Below are 16,824 nucleotides of genomic sequence, written 5' to 3'. Positions count from 1 at the left end.
ATAGTTTCTCTTATTCTTTTTTAAGATGTGGTTACTCATGAGTTACACAGTATTTCTAAATTCTGCTTAAAGGATTCCATGACCCTGTAGTAAGTGTGAAATGAACACAAAAGTGTGATGACTGCTGCTAACTCCAGCCAAGAGTTGTATCATTTCTCAGGAAGCAATGTTTTGTTATTTGTCAGTTATGGTTTATGTATATGGTTTATATATATATATATATAAAAATCTCAATGGCTCAGCTTTCAGCCATTAACTCTTATATTAGAACATTCTTTGTTTCTTTGACATACAACCACATGTAGCACATCTGAACTGAGTCCAGCAAGAGTTCTGAGAATATTGCATATTAAGTATTGATAGAGCATATTGTTCTCTGCCACATGTGCATTTTCTTCATTGTTTTTCAGTGCTTCTCTTCTCTACTCTTCCTGTATTCAGTATACTTTCAGTATGTACACATTATTCTTTTTAAATTTCTATTGTTCTCCTTTTTCTTTTCCTGTTAACAATTATCTCTCCCCCTCCCCTTCTTTTCTCTCTTTGATCCACAGGTTTTGCAGTGCATGTTGGTCTCCCTTCATTCAGAACTTGACATTCAAAGGTACATGATGAAAATTGAATCCTCTCAGAGAGTTAGTACTGTACTTTCTTTTTTCTGCACTCTGCTGTGAATTGAGTTTGTTACCCTTTAATTGTGTGTGTCTTGCTTCACAACTAAAACTCTCAAATAAATATGAATCTGCATGCTTTGTCTCTCTGTATTTCACAACAATGAAGTATTATGCATATAGATTAATTGCATATGGGAGTGTGATGCATGTGCATCCTCTGACAATTTTTTAAATTCTGACTTTTCCTTTAATGGCATGATAGACATGAAGCTCTTGTATTAGATGCTCTGAAATCCACCAAAATTCAATGGGAGTTGAATTCTTGATAAGTAAGATAAGTCTTGATAAGTTATCAATTCTTGATAAGTAAGTGATTCCTAAACACTGTCCCAATTCCAGCTTTATATTTCTTTTATATACATACTTGGAACTGGCTTAGGTGGTAAAAGTCTTGCTGCAAAATTAAGGACAGCTCTGTGGGCAGAGCAGTAAATATTTTTGTATTGAACTTGCAAAAAACTCTTAGTTCTGCAACTTGCAGAATTATCTTATATGCACAGAGTACCTCTGAAGTCACCTGCGTCTCAGCTTTCATCCTGCTGAGCTTCTCTTCCATTTCTAGATGGCTTGTAACGCCATACAGAATGGCTGTCTCCAACAGCTACCTTTTCCCCCCTGGGAGGCAGTGGTTGTGTACAGGCCTTGTAGATACACACCTAAAAGGTGCCTCTGCGTGGTTTCTACCGCAGTCAAGAGCGCAATCCTGAAAGCGCCGGGATAACGCGGTGGCAGCCAGGAGGAAGGACTCGGAGCGGGCAGGGCGGCAGCGGCTCATTTGCACCTGATTTGTGTTTCCCCGCTCAGGATTTAAGGACGCCAATAAACATGGGACCATAGGGAAGGGCGGGAGAGGTTGAGGTGTGCAGAGCAGGAAAGCTTCTCCTCCCTCGCCAAGGTGGCCTCGAGGGAGGGAAAAAGAAGAAGAGCAAGGTGACGAGTTAGGAGAGAGGAACAGCAGAAGCTTCTACAGCCTCTCTCCTGCGGCAGCGCCCTAGCTCTCCCAGGTACCAGAGCAACAAGCTCTAGTAAGTGCTTCAACACGTTTACTCCCACGAGTAGAGGCTCAGGATCAGCTCCGGGTGTGCTGCCGCAGCGCTGCTTGTCCCGGGCCACTGTTCCTGCTGGGGGCTGGCAGCACACCCTGCCCGCTGACCTCGCTCCCTCTCGCCGGCCCTCCTGTCCGTGGGTCTTTTTTTCGGGTACTTTTAAAACAGCATGTTAATGCAGTTTTAAAACTTCATTAACAGCTTGTAGAAACACAGAAAAACAGGTTTTTCCAGGATCGCTGCACTGTGTTCCTTTGCTTTGGGAAACAGACACCACAGAAACAGACCCTCCTCCTGTTTTCCTTAGGGACGTGTGTAGGAGGAACAGGGATGGGTAAATAATCTTGAATCAGACCTCACTATCCCCTAGGTACATTTAGGCATCTGGTATATATTCTTCCCCCTCACCCTTAGTTTTTGCATGTGGTTTTAAGCATGTAAAGATCTTTCCCCTTTAATCAGCATAATGACAGTTTTTGTTTAAATCATCCCTTTTAATCTTCACAGTTCTCATGGCGATTTTGGGGATTGTGTAGGTAGGAGTTACCTCACCCACTGCTGATGAAACGCAGCCATCTCCTGGATGGAACAAAGGGTCGTGCTGGGTTGTGAATACTTCACAGTAGAATTTTTCAGGAGGGAAAAGAAAAATAGCTTCCAACTGAAACTGCCATAAGGTCTTAATTAAGACAAATGCTGTTGTCCAGGCTGGAATTTATGGATAACTTATTTAAACAAAGTAATAATAAACTGAAGCTGTGATGCAAGACTATCACAGAGACTGTGAAAGATGAAATTTTGGTCTGAATTAAATTGATGGACCCATAGAAGCCTTGGCAGGGAAAAATAGTGAGGTGACCCGTAGCTTTTTTAATTTGACTCTCAGGTGTGAATAAATTCTTCACATAACTAAGGATTATAAGAAATGAGAGATATAAATTATTTTATTTTAAAGGTTTCTTTCATTAAGTATGACTCTTGCTTTTTATTAGTGAGTGACTAATAGTTTTCTCTGTTGTTTTACTTCACTTTCTATCATCAAATCTCAGGTGTTTGCAGAAAAAGAAAACCTTGGATTTGGACAGAAACATACTGCAAAATATTTTTACACTTTATTGTGGATGGCTTGGGGTTTTCTGATATTACACGTATTCCAAAGAGATGCCACAGCATGTTGCATATTTCAGTCTGGACTTGTCTGGACCAATTAAGCTGCTCTTAGACGGGCTGTTGAGTTCCTTAGGGCAGCATTTTCAAATGCAAGTTCCTGCAATTAAACATCTGAATAAGAGGTCTGGCAGCATAAGTGCTGAGCACCTACAGCTTTTATTGCTCCTAATGAATATCTTTACTATAGACACACAGCTTTCCTGAAAAACAGGTTTCAATTTATCTATGTGCTTACAGTTAAGAAAAAAAAATGGAAAATGTTGTTTTATGTTACTAATTTATAACAGAGTTTCGTGAAAAACTTTTTTTTTTGCTAACTCTGGGGATGAACCAGCTGAAGAGCAAGCCATGGTCTTGCCAAAGGGGAGCAGCCTGCAGGGGATGTCCTGCTCGGTGATTCACAGCACTCAGGATTAAAAGAAATGAGTTTTGGCAGCTTGCCACAGCAGGCAGCATGCAGCTGGCCACCAACAGGAGCTAGCAAGGCTCGTGGGAAAACGTGCAGATTTTTAGGATGATTTGAATATCATTACAACCTAAAAATATGGCAGATAAACTCTGTCCCATCATTAGACATGTTTTTTTTTTCCTCTAGGTGGAAGAAACTGGGGTCAGCATCAGTGAATACAGAGTAGTAGATAAAGATCCTGTCATAAGCAGAGAGGAGTTCTACCTTCAAATAAATTGACTAAATTGAGTAAAATGTCCGCTCCTTGGAGCGTCCAGACCCTGTCACAGTGATAGGTAGTGCGTGGCTGTGACTGAGCATGACTGGTGCTGCTGACTGAGGTATCTTCCCCTCCTTCTCATTCACCATGGGAGGGAGGAGGAATGCTTTCTTTTACCTTACTTGGAAGAGTTCTCCTGGGTCTGTTTCCTCCCTTTCTCAGAGCATGTGAAGATTTGCTCTGGGGCAGTACCTCACGTTCACAGCGCTCCGAATTCATTGCCTTGCTCAATGACCGCACGGCAGGTGGCCAGGGGAGGGCTCTGTGACCTGTGCTCTGCTGGCATCGCTCCTGAGTGAGTATGGCGAGCTCAGGCTGCCCAAGGCGCCGCCGGGGCAGGAGGAGGCCGGCAGGGCTGCAGAGAAGGGGCAGCACGGGCAGCATCCAGCGCAGAACATGCCTCCAGGCCAAGGGGGCTCCAGGCAAGTGGGGTACCTTGCTTCAGTGCTAGGGTGGTGGGCAACCGTGGCTCAGGCGTTTCTCCTTATCAAAGAGGAAATAATTCTGGCCATTCATACCATAGAAATCCATATTGCCACCAGACTGAGATGCCTGTGAGAAAGAGCTGGCTTTGTAACTCGTTGTTGTTGATTCAACAGAAAATAGTGAAAAGTTTGGGTTTGAAATAGAGAAATGAAGGCTAGACACGTGTGTTAGTCCATGAACAGGCCTCGGGGAAGAGTGTAACTAGCACCTACAGGATCTGTATGTGGGCAAGTGGGCAGCTGCCCTCCCACTCTTCAGCTCTGGAGGACACGATGCTGGCATGTGCCTGCTCCTGGCATGGTACCATTTCCAGCTGATGGTGTCCCAAAGAAAGATGCCAGAGATTTTTACATCTTGTAATGGTGAAAAAGCACCAAGAGCACAGAAGTGAGTTTGTCACAAGAGATGGTTTGATGTTGCATTCAGCTGCTGAGTCATCTCCCCACCCCCAGCTCCCCCAGTGAGACGGAGTATCCAAATACATCAGTTGCACAGAGGTAATACAAACTTTAGTTTACACAGACATGTATAAGCATTTAACTTTTCTGAGAAAGTGCTGTGGAAAAATATGGAAAATGCTTAAAACCTAGATAATATGGGTAGTATTCTCTTTCTCTTCTGCAGTAATGTGTCACTAATAGCATGTCCAGACAAGCAAAACCCTGTTGTTGTGTTAATATGGAAACCCAAAGACTCTGTATCTGTGGGAAAAGCAGATCCATCCTTCAGACAACAATAATGTGACACAAATGTGATGAAGAAGTATTGTAGCAGTAAGAATTCATGTGCTGTGGTAATACTTCAGAGTTAATAAACTCATCATACATAAAACACAGCCTGTTTATATGCCTATTTGCAGTCTGTCACATATTCTGTATCCATCTTTGGCACATGTCACAGGACAAGGAGTTTACTTGAAGGTCAAGAAGAGTAGGCTTCCATTTTTCTACTGATTTTTCCTTTCTATTTGAAATGTCAAGAAGACTCTTAAATGTGAGGGGAAGGGGAGCTGCCTGTTCTATGTTTGTTAGAGTATGTGATTGGAAAAATATATTTTACTACCTCTGTTTTATTTTTGGTGCCTTTGTTTACCATTTGTACATTGCCAGGAGTGCTAGCAACTTCCAAGATATATAAAATCATTCTCCTGAAAATATAAATTTCTGTCAAGATAAGGGCTAAGGAAGTTCCTTGAGACAAGAAATAAAATGTGGGAATTGTTTGAGAGATGAAATGAAAACTTTCTTCAGGTTATGCAGTTTTTTTTTCTGAGTTCTGTTTTGTCTATGGAAATGTGTGAAGCAAATTTTCAGGAGAAGGAAAAGAGGGAAAACAGGTTTCTGTTATATCGATTAGTATAAAAAATAACTGGAAATGAGCATAGAAGAACACGATGAAGAACAGAAACATAAAACTGGCTAGAACAAAAGCAGAAGAGGATTAGTGTGGACAAATGTGAGCAGAGGACCAGAGGCAGAGGCATGCAGAGAACTTGATGAAAATCTCTGCTACTCCATGACTGCCCATTGTGTTGGTATCTCTGCAGTATCTCACTTTTCATTAGTCAGGTACTTTCAGGCTTTATTCCTAATTATTTGCAATTTTACTGCATTTAAAGAGCCTTGCACCTTTTTCTTTATTTTTTCTGAGTCAGTGAAAGGACTAAAGCAGATGTATTGAAAGTGCATTTTTCTGCCAAGCTGTAGCAGACAGATGTCTGTCATGAGGCATGATTAACTACAGTTTTAATTCTTTGTCAAATTCCAAGAGTGGTTGAAAGATACTGGATCTTTTGTAATTGCTAGCTGCATGTGCTATACTTAAATGTATACTCTGAAAAGGTTACAAGCATCTATATCCTTGTAAATAAAATAGTGTATCCTAAGTAAAAGAGTCATCAAGAAGCACTGTGTAATTACATGTAAGTTTACCCCAGAAATGTCCATCCTTATTTTGGCCTATCGTTTCTGATGATGTTGTAACCCAGAACTAGCACAGACAGTATCTTTTATCTCTCTGAGATGTCCTTAAGGAGGGTCAGCTCTACTCAGCTGGGTGAAAGTTGAACCCTATTGCACAAAGAAACATTCAGGGGAGTGCCTCCTAACATACTGCTTGGGGGGAAGACCATGGCTGACTGAGGAAATGTAACCTAACTGGTCTTGGCAGAGGGGGGAGAGAGACCTGCTGCCTAGTCCTGAACCTCCTTCTGTTTTCTGGCACTTATCCCTGAGGTGGCTTGGAATGTGCCAGCATTTCCTTGAGTTTGTCTGCCTCTGTGCAGTATCTATTTACACATTTAATTTTGGATAATGCTGTTCCTTAGTGGGTATATATTGAGTTTTCTTCTCTGTTAGGTATTTCAGGGTTTTTTGCTACAGCACCATTCTGACTCATATAGCAGCAGTCTAGACTCTAGTTGGGTCCTCTGTTGAGTCCTGAAACATTGACTGTTGAAGTCAATATTTATATTGTGAAAGCTTGTACTGTGTGCTAGTTCCTGAAAAGTCCTTAAAATGACACTTGCTGAAGTATTGTTTTAAGCATTTTAATATTAGTGAACATTCAGTGGAAAAATACATATGGCATTACTTACTAAGTATTTATTTGACATTTGTTCTTATTTTTCTTCTTTGATATTAGAATCAACATCCTGAATTATTATTACAAGGTCAGATCATCCTGAAGATTTCTGCACCACTTTCTTCAAAAACCTTTACAAATATTTGTAGCTACAGCTCTGTAAATGTTGCTGGTTCCTTCCCCACCACATTAGTTGGTTTTCCTAAGTCATACCTAGGAATCCTCTTTATTAAGTAGCACCAAGCCTCGTGCTTGTTGCCAACAACAGAAATGCTTTCCTATCAAGTCTGCACTCATATCTGTTTTAAATACCCACTGTTGTTGCTGAGCTTGAGAATTTTTTTTAGAATCTGTTTAAAATTCAGAATCCTGGAATGTAATGTTTACAGAAGTTTAGCATGATAAATAACTTGAAGCCTTTCATAAACTTCATGTGTGTATTTGGTGGATCTCATTTATAGCTTGCATTGGCTTTATGTTGGTGTCACTCGACTTACTAGAGTGGAATTCCTATGGATTTGAGCTGGTGGATTAAGAGGGAGACTGGGCTTTATATCTGAGCAGAATCCATGATGTGCCTCTGGATTGCCTCAGAAAGCTGCAGCATTGGTGGTGGGAAAGGAGGGCTGCCAAAAAATGATCTTTTTTAATGTGGTGGGTTGACCCTGGCTGAACACCAGCTACCCACCAAGCCACTCCATTCTCCCTCCTCTGCTGGAATGCAGGGGAGAAAATAAGATGGAAAAATGTCATGGGTTCAGATAAATGCAGTTTAATAAAGAAAAAGCAAAGGCCACATGCAGGAGCAAAAGTAAATGAAATATTCTGTATTCCCATCAGCAGATGATGTCCAGGCACTTCCCAGGAAGTGAGGTTTCAGGCTCCAGGACATGTGGCAGTTGCTCCATAGGACAAATGTGGTAACAAATGGTCCCTTTCCTCCTCCTTTTTCTTAGCTTTTATTGCTGAACAGTCATCAAGTGGTATGGAATATTCCTCTGGTCATTTTGGATCAGCCCTTCTGACTATATCCTCTGCCACGATCTTGCCCACCCACAGCCTCCTGGGTGAGTGAGGGAATATTGGAGAGAGCCTTTATGCTGTGCATGCCCTGCTCAACAGCAGCAGAAATGATGGTGTGTTATCAGCACCTTCTAGCCACCAATACAAAGTACAGCACTATGAGGGTTGCTATGGAGAAAATTATCTCAGCTAGACCCAACAGATTTAGCTACAGCAATGACATCATGTCATCTGTGGGGTTCTGGGATGCCGTGTCTTAGGTCCTGCAGCATTTCCCCAGGGACAACCAAAGAAACACAGCGGCACTGAGGTTGGCTCCATCTGTGCATTCACGGGACACACTGGGCAACTGCTCAGCTAAATCTGTGCCTGTTGATTTTGGTAATAAAGTGTCACCTTACTCCTCAAATATACATCTGTTCATATTATCAATGAACAATATACATGCAACTGCATGTCTCAAATGACATTTGGGGATTATTTTATTATAAATTGAAGAGAAAAAAATAAGCAAAAGCAAAGCAAAACAAGCTTGATTCATATTTTCATTTTATCAGTATATATTTTCTTAAAGAAACAAAAGCAATCTCCTTCCCAACAAGCTCTGAAACTAAGGATCTTTTGTAGATTGATTTTGTTGCCTTTATTTTTTTTTTAAATCCTGTTTCTTTTAGTCATGGTTTTCTAGAAAGAGAGAATTACATGCCTTCTAGCTCCATATGAATGGATTTATACAGATAAGTTTTTAATCACTACAAGGAACTACAGAGCTGTAATGTCTTGGCTTGGTAATACTTCTGTAATATGCCTGCGTAAACAAAATACTTCAGCAATGATGGTTCATGGACCATTTTGGAAATTTCAGTGAAGAAGTACTGACTTATCAGATTATTTTCTGTGTTTGCAGGTCACTTGTCACCTTTGTAACTTTCCTGGCACAAGTCCTTGTATTTACAACCTGCAGACTAGTGCTGACCATGTCAGAGGCACTTCAAAGCATACTTGAGAGCAAATGTTGTTGGCTTTAAGTCCTGTGTAAAATTCAGTGCTCTTGAACAATTTCATTGTAGGACATTGGATAGTACCTACTATTTTAATATTAGCATTTAGAAAGTGAGTAGTTCTGGAAACTTTACTTTCTTGTGATGTATATCTAATAATTGTAATTTGTGAGCAACTGCACAACTTGGCAAGAACAGCCCTCTAAAGCCAGCTAATGAAAATGTAATAAAAGTTGAAGCTCTTCATACATTCAAAGTCACATAAGGAACATTATGTGATGCTGAAATGACTTTTGCTCATTTCACTTGAAAAACCACTGAAAGAAACAGATGTCAGCAAGATTAGTTTGTTTAGCTTTCCAGAAAGAAGCACAATCTTTTTTAGATCTTGACAGCATCTCCAAACCAAGACTTGAAGTTGATTTTGATACAGGGGATTTTTAACATAATAGCATCTGACCTTAAATGATAGGGGAGGTAAAAACATATAATTTTAATGCTATCTTGTGCCTGGTGCTGATTACAGATGTCTATAAAGTTCATATTTACATACTGGGTTTGGAACCTAGTAAGCTTGCTTTGCTTTGCATTCCTGTTTTTTATGTTCCCGTTTGTTGTGATATGATTTGATTGGGAGAGAGCAGGAAATTATTCTTCCAGAGTAATAGGACATGTGGTTGTGAGGGGGTTTCACTACACAGTATTGAGTATGCTTCTTAAAGCAACCCCTTTTCGTGGAAAAGGCTTATAATGTCATTTATGGTTTGCAAAAAAATGTTCAGGACATTTTATTTCCTATTGAGTGTGTTTTTACTAGGCAGATCCTACCGTGAAGAGTTGGTAGAAGTGCATAAATGAAACCATATCTCTCCCCTGCTGGAAGAGTTGGGTTTTTTCCCAGCAGCTGTGTTTATCAATTTACTAGTATGATTTCCCAGTAAAAGTCATAATTAATTTGGTCAGTTAATGAAGACAGTTCTGATTTATGCTGGTGCAAGGAAAAAAAAAGTAATTGTTTATGATTTAAACTAGAAATGTTGGATGGCTATTTTGGCTATGCTGCATGACCTGGACCTTGCATAGATGGCACAGCAGAAGATACTGAAATCGATAGCTTTACAACTCCATAACAGTACTGCTTTTCAGAGGATTTTTCTTAGCAGATTTGATAAAATTTGTGTGTGTGTGTGTGTGTGGACAAGGAGAGTGGCCTTACTATATATCTCCTCAGCACATGTCTTATCCTCTTGGCCTTGTTAGCAACAAAATTTGCAATGTGGATATACAACCATAAAAACTGCAGCAGAATGTCCAAGAACACTTTCCCTGTATAATCTGCACAAGTGACCTCCAGCATACCAGAATTTGAAGAATTGGACTCCTTCCTTCTTCTCTTTGATTTTTTTCCTCCCACACTCTGGTTTCAGTAAACTAATAAGGAAATACTCTGTTTTGCAGACAAGAAGCCCAAAGCCGTCTCAGAGCCCACAGCCCAATTTGGGTGACCACACAGAACACCTCTCTGAAGCATCTGCTGATTCCTTAGAGGTCATGTCTGAAGGTGATTCTCCAACCCCCTTTTCAAGGGGCAGCCGCACGCGGGCAAGTCTTCCCGTTGTGCGGTCAGCAAACCAAACAAAGGAAAGATCACTGGGTAAGAGCCTGCTCCAGTCCTTCTCCATTCTGTGTTTAGTCTGTGTTTTCCATTTGTGGATTTAAAACAGTCTTTAAATAGTTTGGTATTGAAAAAGTAAAGACTTTGGTAGCACATTATTTTTCATGTTAGGTTGTTCTTTGGAAATGAACTTGGTATGGCATACTGAGTAAATTGGAATGGTGAAATTCTTTTCATAAGATCTGAAAGTGTGATGGGAGCATGGTAGAAATGCAAGGAGAGAGATGCAGGCCCTGACATGAAATGCTGAGTAATGGTTAAAATCCACTGTTGCGAACACTTCCTGCCAAGCCTGCAAAATATTTGGCAATGAATTTAATACAAGATTGTACCCTCATTTTCAGATGGCAGACACAGGTTTTTCATTTTGTCATCTCTTTAAAGCCAGACTTAGTTGAAAGAAACCTAGAGATATTATTGCCTTAGCAATCCATCTTACTGAAAAGGTTTGTATTTGTGTGGTGGTAGCTTTCCAGGCCGAGGATTTCAATGGATATACTGATGGAGATGCCCTTTACTGTGGGGCAGTGGCCTTCCATCTGAACAGTGACACGAAAGATGTGTCAGCACAGGTGGACAGCTCTGCTTCCTGCATTCTTCCCATATCTCAGTGTTGAATTCAGCCCAGCTGTGAACTAGACCTCCTTTTATGATGGAATTTTGTCTCAGAGACTCAGCTCAGCTGATGGATGGTAGGAGTAAAGGCTGTTCTTTTGAGGGAAGACACCAGAGGGCAGTTAAAGCATTGTGGGAATGCATGTAACTCATCTGTGGATTGCTGAGGAAGGCAGGTTTTGCTCATAGGTAATAAACTGAAATGCTTCTTTCCTGTAGGCTCATCTCCCAATATACAGAGTGACATAAATCGAAGACTGGACTTTAAATCATACTATGCTTGTAAGCTTGTCATGGTGGTTTACTCATTTCTCAATAATCTAAGACAGTTTCTGTGAAGAGTATTATGATATCTGACAAACACAACAAGTGTGAAGAAAATGGGGCTGGAAGAGTGCCATTTAGGGCTTACTCTCATGAGGCTTACTCTCTCATAGCTGAAAAGTGAAGAGCAGTGAGGCTGGAAACAAGAAGCTGATCCTTGTTCATGTCAGCTCACAAATGGCTGCCCTCCCACAGCCTGCTGGGCCACCAATATGTTGGGCTTTTGGAGGAGAAATTTGTGATACTTCAACCTGGATAAGACCTTTTGCTTTTGAGGTGTTCTTAAGAGCACATGTATGTTTACTATACATGCACTATTACTTTTACTATACTATACTGCTTATGAGTCACTGCTGGCTAGGGCATCCCCAGTACAGCTTACTTCACCCCAGGATTTTCTGTAAAATTTGTATTTGCTTCAATGGGATTTTAAGTGGTTGAGCCTTTGGAACTCACAGTTCAGGCCCACAGTGCAGGCTGAGGACCCCAGAGCTGGAGGCAGCGCTGCAGGTGATGTCTCAAGAGAACAGAAGGACAGAATCCCTTCCCTTGACCAGCTGCCCAGGCTGCTTTTGATGCAGCCCAGTGCACATGTGGCTCTCTGGGCTGCGAGTGCACATGGCTGGGTCATGTCCAGCCTCTCACCCATCAGCATCCCCAGGTCCCTCTGGGCAGGGCTGCTCTTGCTCTGTCCATTCCCCAGCCTGTGTTGATACCAGGGGTTGCCCTGACTCAGGGCACCTTGCACTAGTCTTGTTAAGCCATATCAGATTCCCACATGCCCACTTCTTGAGCTTGTCCAGGTCCCTCTGGATGGCATCCTGCTCCTCAGGCCTATCAACAGTGCCACACAGCTGGGTGTCATCTGCAAATTTGCTGAGGGTGCACTCAATCCCTCCATTCATTTATATAATTTTTTTAAATATTAGATAACACTGGTCCCAGTACAGACCCTGAGGGACAACACTTGTCCCTGATGTCTATTGGGATTCTGAGCCATTGACCTCTGGATGCAACTATCCAACCACTTAATTTTCAGTCTAACAGTCCACTCATCAAATCCATCTCTCTCTAATTTAGAGAGAAGGATCTTGTGGGGACCATGTCAAAGGCTTTACAGAAGTACATATAAAGGGCATCTGTAGCCCTTCCCTTGTCCACTGCGGTGGAAGCCCACTGCAGAAGGCCACTGGCTTGGTCAGACAGGACTTGCCTGTGCTGGCTGTCCTGAATCAACTCCCTGTCCTCTACGTGTGTATGTGTGATCCTTCCCCCAGGTGTTCTCAGCGTCAAGGTATCTCCAGCTTAGGGATTTCCTGGTTATGGTTTCTAACTACCAAGAGATGTCTCCTCCAGGTATTTGTTCAGTCCACCTTTGATTCCCATGTAAATTTTTCACGTCCTCCACAGTGCATCTGTGACTTCGGCAGCAAGTTCCTGTTGGTTTACTGCCCAACCACTGCTTTCCTGTTGCTTTGTTTTATATTTATTTATCAGCTCTAGGTTATGCCCCATAGTCCTTGTGTGACAGCAAACATCAGATTGCTATCTGCTTCCCCCAGGCCATATCTTATTGCTTTGGCCTATCATTTCTCCCATGTCTTTTCTTCTCCCGCTGAGAAGTGCTGCTATAACCACTTGTTGCTCAACCAGAAACCATCCTGGACACCTGACTATCATTGCTGCCCTGAAATTTTGCAGTTCAATAGTATCTTTGGTCAGATGGGAGGACCATAAGTTGACTGTTAAGTAGTTCATTTTTAAACCCTTTTTTTAGCGTCTCTTGTATGTACTGAAATGTGTTGTCCATGCCCTAATGGAGGACAGCCACATGAAGATACACTACTTTATTTAATGGCCAGGATTTCAGACCCTGCAAAACACTCTGTCTTTCATGTGCCAGAGACAAGCTCCCAGTTTATCCCATCATGAACAGGCCAAATGCAGGAGAAAGAAAAAAGTAAACAAGCAACAGGGAAGCAATGTAATATGAAGCATTTCAGTTGATAGTTTTTTGGAGGGGTCACAGATATGTGTGTGGCTTAAGAGGTCATCATACTAGCCAAATAGGAGGTAATATATTGTCATCACCCCACAATCTGTTTTTTTTCAAGTAGTTCCCGCAACCAATTAGTAACAAGTAGTTTGTTTTAAAAGATAAAAAGTATTCCAAAATAGTTCAGTTTTATATTATTATTGTTGTTAATATTATGTGCATTTCTTTTATAATAGTGTCCTTTTTGATCTCTTCTGCCACTGTGTTCTAATAACACCATCAGCAATGTTCTGAAATTTTACTTTTGAGATGCTTTGCATGCTGTGGTCCTTTTTATTTTGACAACTGTAAAAGGGGGATGTTTATTTTTTAAAACCAGGAAACTGTGTATAACTTCAGTTTTAAAAGTGTCATGAACGTACTTCTAGTCACATGATTTTAAATAATCTGTGTATTATCACCTCCCTTTGTATATCTATTAATGTAATATTTAATATAATTTAAATAAAAATCGTGTTTTGATTCTAAGTGAACATAATTTCAGCAAGGAGAATAATGAACTTCTGGAAACTTCTATTAATTTTGCATTGTATATCTCAATGCATTTTTAAAAACTGATGTTTTCTTTCTGAAATTTTAGTTGTTCTATTTTACTAGCTATATATGAGTCAGTTTGTTTTCAAATTGTGGTCTGAATTAACATGGAGCCTGAGAAGGAATAACACAAATGCATTTTGGCTACCTCACTATCATGGGTTTGTCAGTCAGGACTAATCTAACAGGACATGGTATTCACATGGAGTTGACCTAGAAAACAGTATTCCTATTGTGGGCCCATTTAAAATTTCAGCCACAGCTTTTGAAATTAAGGTCTTTCTTGTCTAAGAAAACTAGAAATCAACGCTTGCTTCACCATTGTGCAGCCTGGAGACAAAGAGAGATATTAAAATAAATTAATTCACTGTGCAAGAGAAAATTAAATGTATTTTAAAATACGTATTTGAAAGCTGGGAGCTTTTCCAGCGCGATAGCTGTGGGAACAAAATTATCTAGCAAAACTGTCAGTGAGAATCATCTGAAACCTGGAAAGTGCTCAAAAGCTTTCAGCAAACTTCACTTGCAATTTGCCTGGAGGAAGCAGAACCTGACAGGCATCCAGCAAGGTTATGCCAGCACCGCCTGTGCCCGCGCTGCAGCTCACTGCTGTCCCTGCTGTGGTACCTCCTCAGTGAAATGAAGGCTGACAAATATGTTCACTTGTGGTCTCTCATGTGATACATCTGTCCAAACAATGGGCAGCATCCTGGTAAGGGCAGGCACTGGCATGCTGTGTGCTGATGGAGTGACCGGGGCAGCTGATGCAATGGGTCAGGTGTGGTCACCACCTCCCACTGCAGCCACAGCTGTTGGTGCTCCTGCAGGATTGGGCTGCACCTGCAGGGCTGGGTGAAGGAAGAACATGGTACAGGGGGGATTTCCATAAATGCACAGAGTTGGGTTTGGGTAGTGACTGAGGAGGATGGAGCTTTATGGCTCAAGGGTTGTAATCATTTTTTTTTGGGTGCCCCAGCCTTGCCACTCTGGTCCAGATGGATGAGGAGCAAAGGAGGACTGGGCTCCCTGCTGGTAAACCTGTGCCTAACGTTGGGTGGTGTGAAAAGGCCTCTTCAGAAATGTCTGAGCCTGCCAACATTTGCATTTTATTTGCATTTGGAGGGATTACATAAAGGAGTAAAATTATACAAATGCTTAAGGATTGGCATGGGGAGGGTCTCGAGCAATCATGGAGTATTCTGATTATTATTTATTAGCCCCCAAACCCAAGTTTTGGCAGGCACAGATTTTCATGTCTGATTAATTAGTTTGCTGCCACCTTATATGGAAATGCCATTACTGACTATAATCATAACGCCTCAATCTTTTATAGCATTTCTTGCAGATGTTTCTCAAAGCCTGGTAAAAAAGAAAGTCAGTGCCACAGTGACAATTTCACTCATAGCAAAACTTTTGCAGAGAGACAGATCATTGCTTTTCAGCTGACAATAGAAATAACTCTATTCATGTGTATGCAAGATACTGTAAGATACACAGAGAAAAATATAAATGCTAAAGGTAGACTGATATATTATATTGGAGGTAATTAATTGTTACTTGCTATTTATGAGCTAGAAATTAAAATAGGCATGTAAAATCAGACAGAAGATGTGTGAATGGCCATAGACTTTATATGAGAAACCTGTGATTTGCTAGTAGTGGCACTGCCCTCTTGATTCCTTAGGGCATGATTTAAGCCTAATGAAGTCAGCAAGAACTTCAGTTTAGTTCATGGGAGAGGAACTCCCTGGGAAGTGCATTTCAAGTTAAGGCTGAGTATAACTTTAATGTATTCAGACATCTTAAAGAATTTTCCCTATCCTGCCTTTTATAGTGTATGCAAAGCAGCCAACATGCAAAAAGGTTATGTAAATATTTGCTGTTGTGGTCAGATGGCTTAACATAGACTGACAGGTCCATAGGATAACAGCCTGAAACAACTAGTTCCAATTAATGAATTGAAACACAGACCCTAGGAAATTATAATACTCTAATGTAGCTAAGGTTTTCCTTCCAGCTTTCCAAGACTTTGTTTTCTTTCCCTTTTCTTCAAATTATAATAACTAAAGGTTTTGGACTTGGAAAGAAAAAAACACATACCTCTTACCTGAAATGTTTTGTAGCAAAAGAGTAAAAGAATGTGAACGATGATATTGACATATCAGAGTTTTTTCTGCTTCATTTATTGTCTCTACAGGATATATGAAAGCAGGTACAGGAAAGAGTCAAATATGTGACTTCCCAGCACTTGTGCCCACAATTACTGTTTACTTAAGAGTTTCTTTCCCCTATAATAAAATGTGTGGGGAGAACCTGAAACAAATGCTTCTAAGGAGCATGATACTATTTAGTACATACTGTCTCAACAGAGGCACATTCTGTCTGCCACCAAAAAGCTGATATGCAGGATATTTTAGATGCTGTGTTACTCTGGAGCTGAATTTTGTTGCAGCAGGTTGTATCAGCATGGATCTAATGGGTTCATTGCAGTGATACTGGGGTACAAGATGTACAGTGTACCAAACAAACCCATTAGTTATGTAAGTCTTTGTCTGTCACTGCTATATCTGTTGAATGACTTTTGAATGCAACCTTTATTATTCATTTGCACTGCAATAATGCTGAAGGACCTTGAGCAAAAACAGTGCCTCACTGTGTTGGGTAATACCTAGTGAAAAAATGCTCCTATTTCAGAACCTTGCAACATGAATAAGTCAGAATGAAAAGTGGTGAAGATAGTAGGAGAGGTAGAGTAATGAGTGTACAACCTGGATGAACTGAATAAAGCTATGTCAGGGTGGCAGTGGCTGTTCTCTTTATACCAAATAGTGCCCTTACAAAAGGTGTAATGTCTTTATCCAGCTCTACCATCACTTCATATTCTGATTTAGCAACAGCAGTGTGAGCCT

At 40.9% G+C, this 16,824-nt stretch overlaps 1 protein-coding gene across 32 annotated transcripts in view; it reads left to right on the top strand.

Moving 5' to 3' along the window:
- Positions 1 to 16,824, top strand: part of KIAA1217 (KIAA1217 ortholog) — a 357,281-nt gene that overhangs the window by 252,408 nt on the left and 88,049 nt on the right. For 19 of the 32 annotated variants that reach the window (XR_005256064.1, XM_038129611.1, XM_038129612.1 and 16 more), the window contains 2 exons: positions 555 to 635; positions 10,170 to 10,365. Coding sequence is in view for 31 of the 32 variants with exons in the window: in XM_038129611.1 (XP_037985539.1) it covers positions 555 to 635; positions 10,170 to 10,365 (277 nt within the window). In the remaining variant the exon portion in view is untranslated. Of the gene's footprint in view, positions 1 to 554; positions 636 to 7,732; positions 7,755 to 10,169; positions 10,366 to 16,824 lie in introns of those variants that run through there. The other 13 variants (XM_038129602.1, XM_038129613.1, XM_038129633.1 and 10 more) reach the window with 3 other exon arrangements.

The sequence above is a fragment of the Motacilla alba genome, chromosome 2 (assembly GCF_015832195.1).
Source record: "Motacilla alba alba isolate MOTALB_02 chromosome 2, Motacilla_alba_V1.0_pri, whole genome shotgun sequence".
Classification (NCBI taxonomy): Eukaryota; Metazoa; Chordata; class Aves; order Passeriformes; family Motacillidae; genus Motacilla; species Motacilla alba.
The sequence above is the reverse complement of the archived record's forward strand: the minus strand, read 5'-3'. Positions and strand labels throughout refer to the sequence as shown.